Raw genomic sequence first — 9,078 nt, 5'->3', positions numbered from 1 at the left:
GAGAGCAAACAGTTAAGATTATGGTAAATGCCATCTGCACCTTTGAACGAGTTCAGTCATTAGGCAGAGGTAAAGAGAGAGAGAGAGAGAGAGAGAGAGAGAGAGAGAGAGAGAGAGAGAGAGAGAGAGAGAGAGAGAGAGAGAGAGAGAGAGGGGGGGGGATTGACCATATTGATCTCACCTCACACAGCCATAAGACGTACCTCGTCTTCACTCCCGACCTTAGCGTTTAGCACCCCAAAAAATTTAATATAATAGTGATATTCGTTCAAATGATTTACAGTTAATACTAATCTTACAAGAAAGAGTGATTTGTCCTAAAAAAAGAACGTGAGAAGTGCTGTCACTAATTGTTATAATTATAGTTCAAAGATTCATAGGAACCCGTAGGAAATTGAAACGCCAAAATGCCCGAACAAATTGTACTATTAACATACATTTTTTTAAAAATTTCGAATAAAAGGGTAGTTGAGGTTACTTTGAATGCTATGAATTCAGATTAATAGACTGTAATATTGGCCTAGATTTCTTACAGCAGAAATAAAAGAGAAGGGTAGGTTACTTTGAATATCATGAATTCAAATTACAAGGCTGTTAGTATTTTTAATTTGGAAAATCAAATTGTTGCTCCAAGCCGACTAGTAAAACACCTGTAAAGACAAAGAAAGCCACATCCCTATTTAATTTTATTCGAACGCTGATTCTTATGTGAAAAGGCACAATACAGGTGTGGATTTAAAAAAACAGTAAAAAACAAAACAAAAACAAAACAAAATCTTTAAAAAAAACTTGTGTTATGTTCTCTTATTAATGGGAGGATACCATTCGAGTATGCCATTCATTGTTATATACCAGGCTTGATGTTAAGACACTTCTCCTTTATAGTATGGAAACAAACAGTTCTAACGGACCAAGTTCCTTCCAAGCCCCAACAGAGCTTGTGCCTCATGAAGTGTTCACCATTTTTGTTCAGACTTTGTTATACGGAGTTAGACCAACAGCTATTGTTCTTGGCCTCTTTTCTAACAGTCTGAATATCCTTGTGTTTTACAAAATGGGACTCAAAGATTCTGTCAACATTTCTTTCTTTGCTCTGTCTCTGTCTGACGGAACATATCTGACTTTGTCTTCTGTAAGCGCGGTGTGCGATATTTTATTTTTAGCGAACTTAGGTCGACATGTCACGTGGATAATTCACCCCTCCGTCATCCTTCTCTTTATCTACTGGTACGCCGTGATATTCTACGACACGTCTATGTTGATCACGGTGTTCATAGCGCTGGTGCGGTGCTGTTGCGTTGCCATCCCCCTTAAGTTTAAGGGTGTGTTCACACGGTCCAGAACTGTTGTGTGTATTGTGGTGATCACAGTAAGCACGGTGCTCACCCGAATTCCGACCCTGATTACCCAGGAGATTGTGGCACAGTATGACGTCATCAACAACAGAACTGTTTATCGTCTGCGCTACACTGCCGACAGACCACAGGCCATCGAGTTGAACGATATCATGAACCGAACTGCAATATGGTGGATTGCCATAACAACCATGTTCGTGTGCGTCGTTGTCCTGGCAACCAAACTCCGCGCCGCGTCCAAATTCCGAAAATCCCATGACCGTGGTGCGACTTCCCAGACCTCTCGTGACGACAGAGTGGTCAAGATGGTCATCCTGGTCACCGTTCTGTTCCTGGTACTGTCGCTGCCCTTCATGCTGTACTCGGCGGTCAGGCGGCTCGTGCCAAAGTTCAACGAGGTCAAAGGTTACACCAAGCTTTTCTCCCTTGTCACAATGGTTACCTGGGCACTGGCGTACCTGAACGCCGCGCTGAACGCCGTGGTGTATTACAACACAAACTCCAGGTACAAGGCCATCGTAGACGCCGGTGTCAGAGCCGTCTTTTGTGGTAGAGCGGGGGAAAAGTGAAGCTTGGCGGAATCTTGTCTTTATGCATGAACGGTTTCGCTTTAATTTTTGTTTGTTTGTTTGAGTAAAGAGAAGCACACCGACATGGTAATGATTATTTAGTGCTGGGGAAAAGTAAGACAGGCAGACAGACAGACAGACAGACAGACAGACAGACAGACAGACAGACAGACAGACAGACAAACAAACAGACAAACAGACAGGCAGACAGACAGACAGAAACAATTGAGGGAGAGAAAACAAGAAGAGCCCACCAGTAGCTCCCTCCACCACCCGTGTTTTCGCCGAAGGGCATTTTAAATGTAGGACGCTCCGATCAATAAACTGTCAGTTTTTAAATACTTCTTTTTTGTGACTGTAGCAGTATATTGTATGTATTATGTTTACACTAAAAACACTTCTACCATGTCTGTCAGGGCCAACATGGGCTGAAAGGGGTACAGTGTCTCAGCAGACTGATAGAAATTGGTATTTTTTTAAAAGCCCCCTCCTCACAGAAAATGAGCTCATTCGAAGTGGAATCTCGTCAAATATTGGCAAATGTAGTTATTGTTATAGTCTTGCTTTCAGTCAAACAAAATACCAATCTATCTTGATAGACATTTTGTTTCGCTCACAACAAGATAAATGGACACGGTTTAAGATTATAGTTATAACTCTGTATGCCCAATACATTGACGAACGCCTGATTCCACAGAGTCGTGGCACATATTAGATGGCGTATGGAATGGTGCAGCATTCTTCTTCTTCTTTTTCTTCTTCTTCTTCTTCTTCTTCTTCTTCTTCTTCTTCTTCTTCTTCTTCTTCTGCTTCTTCTGCTTCTTCTGCTTCTTCTTCGTCGTCTGCTTCTTTAGTTGTCAGGTCTGGAGCAGACGTTTACGATCATGGTACCACATTCTTTCCTGGTGTCAGTCCTCCTGATCAGCCCTGTATTCCTTTCAGTTCGGTAAAAGGTTTACATCGCTCAATACTCCATAACGTAAAAATATGACCGAGCTCATATTTTTTCTAACTTAAATGTCAGTCATAGAGCTTCTTAAGCCAAGTGCAGATGTTTTCTTTGTCTTTCTCTACCCCTCATTCCTCAAAGAAACACCTTTTCAAGCCCATTTTTTAAAATGTAGAAAAATAATTGCCTTCTTCTGACAGTTTTTGCGCAGACAAAGAATTGTTCTTTTTCTGAAAGTTCTAATATAGTCAAAGAATTGTCTCTTTCTGAAAGTTCTGATGTAGCCAAAGAATTGTCTCTTCTGAAAGTTCTGATGTAGCCAAAGAATTGTCTCTTCTGGAAGTTCTGATGTATCCAAAGAATTGTCTCTTCTGGAAGTTCTGATATAGCCCAAGAGTTGTCTTTTTCTGAAAGTTCCGATGAAACCAAAGAATTGTCTCTTTCTGACAGTTCTGATGTAACCAAACAATTATTTGTCTCTTTCTGGTGATTCTGTTTTATATCTTTATATCTTTTTCACCATTGCACGCTCCAGAAGCGAGTTCTATAAATGTGTGTTGAGAGTTTTCCAATCGAGTATCTTAGCAACTTAGTCTTCTGCTCAGACGTTGTATCGCTCTTTGCCTGAGTTGGTTCCGAAAGGCGGCAGGGCAAATGCAGCTTGCCTCCAAAATGTTCTAAATAGTGTAAATGATGGCGTTAAACATCTATAAACACTGTAAGGAGCTAACGAACCAAGCCAAGAAGGTAGAAAGCGTTTGTCTCTTTGTTTGTTTGTTTTTTGTTTGTTTGTCTGTCTGTTTGTTTGTCTGTTTGTTTACTTGTTTGAGTAAAAAAGAAGCCCATTGACACGATAATGGTTATTAAGTCGTGGGAAATTGTAAGACAGACAGACTGACAAACAGAAACAACCGAGGAAAATTAGAGAAGTAGGACATACCAGTGGCGTCCTCCAACCACCCGCTCAGCTTCAGTTGAAAACTCTCCAACACCACCCCCCCCCCCCCTCCCTCGGGGCAGTGCTACTGCCTGAAGTGTCTTTAGGCCATTCCCAAAGGGGGGGAACTTTCTCGTTCAAGCATAGTAGAATTGTAAATGGGCTGATTCATGTCACGCTCATAACTGTGCCTGATCTACAACAGGGAACTGCTGCTTTTTCTTTCCTGATCCTTACTGTTGTCATTTTCCTCTACTTCTTTAGTATGTTTGTCATTCTCTTGTGACCTGCTATTTCCGGGGTGCGTTGATAGTCGAAGCAGACCTTGTGCTGTTGAAGCTAAAGAGGTGAGCAGTTTAAGTCTAATTCCCTGTAAAAACTTCTCTGTTGACACCCACCCCTTGGCGCTCATATGACCTTATGCAGTTGCGAGCGCCGTAAAATCCTCTACTATTAAAAATAAATAAATCGAAACAACTAGCTTCAAAAACACCCAATAGTAGAATCGAAGTAAGATCTTCCGCACTGGAAAGACGAACAGTACCAACTTAACCATTAAAATAATTCTTTGGCCACAATATTTGGTCACTTCGAATGTGTTATCAAATGACTCTCTTGATAACTTTCCATAAGCTTTATATTGCGTTTGATTCTTCTGCCATCGCACACCCTGCACAATATGCAAATAACAAATTTATACAATATGCTTTCTTTCTTACACACACACACACACACACACACACACACACACACACACACACACACACACACACACACACACACACACACACACACACACACACACACACACACGCGCGCGCGCGCGCGCGCGCACACACACACGGATATAAATATGTATTATATATATATATATATATATATATATATATATATATATGCGTGTATAAAATATATTCAGATAGATGGATGGACAGATAGATAGATAGACAGATAGACAGATAGATAGATAGATAGATAGATAGATAGATAGATAGATAGATAGATAGATAGATACACACACATCCACACAACCGTACACACGCGCAAACACAAACATTGTCTATGTGATATTGGACATGTCACCTGAGTAGCCCTAGTGATATGAAGTCATTCATCGATACCACAGTGGACTTACCTACAGGCAGACACAAGCTGTAGATCTATCCTCGGAAAAGTTGATTGCCTTTTATTTCGTTGGCTTTCTTGCTTGTTTTTTTATATATTTTTATAACGTTTCACATACCTAGTGTTACAACAAGTCTTGCTACTTGGGTCTTGGTAATATCAAACTTGAACTTGAATCAGGTACTCAGGAGACTTGTACTTGGTCGAACGCAACCAAACAAAATATCTTTGGGAAATATGCACAAGGAACAATATCGTACCAACCAGGGGCGAAGGCTGACTTGTTTGACAGGGTAATCAAAGTGAAACGGGACCCGATAGGCTATGGCCTGGAGATAACACACACAAGAATCTTACTCGAGGCGGCGACTCTGAGTTGTGAACAGGCGCGGTCCGTCCATAGAGCACGGTCGAGCAGTGCCGCCCGAATTGTTTTTACGTAAAGCACCCACAATAATAAAATAAAAGACGCCAGAAAAAAAATCCTGGTCAAATATTATATCAAAACAAGGTCCTTGCTGGCTCTGTTCCTGTCATTTCGGTGTCTATAGCGCAGTAAAACAAAGCCAACGCGCTTTAACTAAACGTAAAAGGAGATTCAACAATGATAACCTGGCTGCTTAATCGCTCTTTGGGATAACCCAAACGATGACGACACTCGTAGCGAGTTTGGTGGTATATTAATATTAATAAGTCGGCACATCTCAAATGTGCTCCTGTCGAATAGTGCCGAAACATAGCCCACAATAGGCAATCTAAAAATAAACGCGATAAACCGTACGCTATTCTATGTCAAAATTATGTGAGCCCCGCAGCGATCCAGCAGAGTGCTCAAGCGAATTCTGATTGATTCATTGTCTTACCACTAAGCTATTTTAAGTGACTCTGTGGCCGTGAACCTGAGAGAGGTGAACGACTGAAGGTGACATACTTAAGTCACCGTCCTATGAGTTGTGTCTTTGAATGGTTTTGTTTTGGCGTTGTGAACGTTATTACCGGGTATTTGAGTGTTCAGTTCTAATGCAGGATGAACAAAATTGATGCTTAGCTAACAAACAGATTTAGTTCTAGAAATCAAAGTGACAAGTAAAAGGAATGAAAATAAAAGCACGAGGTCCTCCCTCACAAACCCAAAGATCCTAAAATTATACACCATCCCATTTACTAAGCCCTTGGCTATCTTCAGCATGTGATAGCTTAATTGTTAATTGTGCACGCCCACTTTTTAGTCCCACGAGCCGCGCCTGGTTGTGAATGAAAACAAATCTGGAATTCATTTTTGTATGTTCAACCGCCAAAATAATCGGGAAAGTATCTCATTAAATATCAGTTCCAACTAAAATTAAATTTAACTTTAGATGTGAATACACAAACACAAACCAAAGAAGCAGAGATGTCAATACTAGATATAACTCTGTGGTAGAACATGCCAATAATCTTTTTTTAAATTTCACTTTTGGCTGTTTTTGTCTAGCCTTTCACGGCCAGGAGTTGGAGCCATAATCAAGGTCACGATCTGATTATAAGACGGTAAAAAGTGGAGGAAAAAAAACAAACACTCGCAGCAGTGAAAAAGATTATTAGGAGTTAGTTCCCTCCACATTTGTGAGTGGACTCGACCAGTGTAATAGTTAGATTACATAATCAGTGCTTGTGACTGCTTATAACTGTGGCCTGAAAGGGGTGAACAGGGTAATATCTGGCAATGAAACTGTTTTGACTGCTATGCACATGTTCCCTTTAACTCTTTTGGTAGACTCTTCCAGCTTCCCTTTAAGCTTACTTAATCAAAACTTGTGACTGCTTATGGAGTGGCCCGAGAGGGGTGAGCAGGCTATTTCTGTGGCAGTGAAACCGTTTTGAATGTAAGGCATACTGTTCATTGTTGATTATGAACGTCTTTTAACTTTTAGTGAATGAAGTTTACGTTTAGGGGTGAATTTGGCTGCGACATATTATTAGGAAGGGAAACAGTGATTATTTGATTTTATAGACGCTTCGCCTCTGTTACCAACAGGTATTTACATGTTACAGAATACATGCCTTCACGATAATTGACACTCACACGGCTCAGTCATTCTCCTGTATAGCATTACCACACCAGCCTATTGGTACACGATGGCAAAGATATAAAATACAAACATGACAGAATAATAATACTATGATCCTGAAAATGACATAAACCAACGTGGAAGTGTTTCTCCTAAGGGAAACAACTTAATAATCAATATCTGGCTACGGGAATAAATTACAAGCTGGTCTAATTATTTACCTTACATAACAATTTGGTTGCTTTTTTTGGTTGTTTTGTTTGTTTGTTTGTTTGTTGTTTTAAAATAAAGTTTCACACCCCTATCGGTATAATACAGAGGTGTCCAAAAGAAACTTGAAAATGTAATCCCCCAATCATCGTGTTAAAGCATTGTGCTACCCACTCACGTATCATATCGATTTAAAACTAAATACATTCTGCATCCTCTGACAAATCAATGTTTCATCTATGTTAAGAATCGCCCGAGATATCGTCACTTAAACCCTGACCTTAAAAAATCTGGCTTGGCACAATTGTGCGAATTCAAACAAACGTAAAAGTGTTTTCGCGGGCTATGAAGAAACTGAAGCCCAGGAAATCCCCAGGACCAGATAAGATCCACAATGAAATGCTTGACAACCTCAGTCAAGTTGGTAAGGGCTATATTCTCCAGCTAATCAACAAGACAAGGAATGAAAACACCGTCCCCAGAGCATGGAGAAACGCCATCATCACACCCATTCTCAAGAAAGGAAAACATGCTGAAGACACGAAAAGCTGTCAATCCATTTCACTCACCTCATGCGTCGGGAAACTAGCAGAGAGGATGGTCAACCACCGCATATACTGGTGGTTGGAAACAACCGGTGCCTTGGACAGCAACCAAGCAGGATTTCGTGCTGGCCAGCCAACAGATGACCAGCTCTTCAGGCTCAGTCAAAAATACCTTGATGGCTTCCAGGAAAAGAAGAAACATATAGTAGCAGTATTCGTGAATCTTCAGCAAGCATTATAATAGGGTTTGGAGAAAAGGCTTCTTGTGGAAGATGACATATACAGGAATCAACGGGAAACTCTACAGATAGGTGAAGACCTTCCTTACAGACAGGACAATCCAGACAAGGATGAACAATGGTACTGTAATGGAGGAGGGCCTACCCCAGGGTTCCTCTCTGAGCTGCACATTTTTCCTTGTTTTCATCAACAACCTGCCTGAGATACTGAAACCATAGAAGGCCCTAAATGTAGACGACCTAGTCATCTGGCATTCAAGAGAATAAGTTGGCATCAGTGCACGACTTATGAGTGAGGATCTAGACAGATTCAACAACTACTGCTGCAAATGGAAACTAAAAGCGAATTGTACTAAGGCAATCTACTCCGTCTTTACAAAAAGCCACTTATTCGCAAAGCAAATTCTCACCATCTCACTAGCAGGAAACAGAATAGAAAAAGTTGAAAACCCGACTTACAAAGCAGTTTTCGTGCAAAAAACATATCTGGAACCTGAAGACTAAGGCCTACAAGTGACTTAACCTTCAAAGACGACTGGCTAGCACTTAAATGGGAGCGGCCAAGGATGTACTCAGACAGCTATATGTTGGTTATATACGCTCTGCCATGGAATAAACTTAACCCTACAGACAATCTGCAGCAAACCAACTGAGAGGTTTCTTGACAAAATTCAGAACCAAGCTCTACGATTTATCTCCGGAGCTTTAAGATCCACTTCAGCTGCAGCTTTCGAAATCCATACGAACCTGGAACCTTTGGACTTGCGGAGAGAGACAGCAGTTGTGGAGATGAGTGAGTGCTACAAAAGACTAGAGAAAAACCACTAACACAGAAGAAAAAAAACTGAACAGAGAAGACAAAGGAACGAATTCATGGAAGATCAATACTCAACAGAGTCACCGAACTAGTAGAAAAACACCATCTTCCATGTAACAGAGAAATGCTGAAACCTTTAAGACCAGAACTCCCACCAAACACCAACATCAAGAGCGCCAACATCAAAACTTCTCTCATAAAGGAGACAATGAAAAAGGAATGTGATCCAGTAGAACTGACAACCACATCTCTCAAAACAATTGACTCCTACCCTAGAGATT

General features: G+C 40.8%; 1 protein-coding gene across 1 annotated transcript; it reads left to right on the top strand.

Annotated features, from left to right (window-relative positions):
* The first annotated feature begins 886 nt into the window (after nucleotides 1-886).
* On the top strand, nucleotides 887-1,924 carry LOC101847068 (melatonin receptor type 1A-like). The gene has a single exon (XM_005109587.1). It carries the CDS (start codon nucleotides 887-889, stop codon nucleotides 1,922-1,924), a length of 1,038 nt encoding a protein of 345 aa, XP_005109644.1.
* Nucleotides 1,925-9,078: the final 7,154 nt, after the last annotated feature.

This window comes from Aplysia californica, unplaced genomic scaffold, assembly GCF_000002075.1.
Source record: "Aplysia californica isolate F4 #8 unplaced genomic scaffold, AplCal3.0 scaffold00793, whole genome shotgun sequence".
Taxonomy (NCBI): domain Eukaryota; kingdom Metazoa; phylum Mollusca; class Gastropoda; order Aplysiida; family Aplysiidae; genus Aplysia; species Aplysia californica.
Note: the sequence above shows the minus strand (reverse complement) of the source record. Positions and strands in the feature narration are given on the sequence as shown.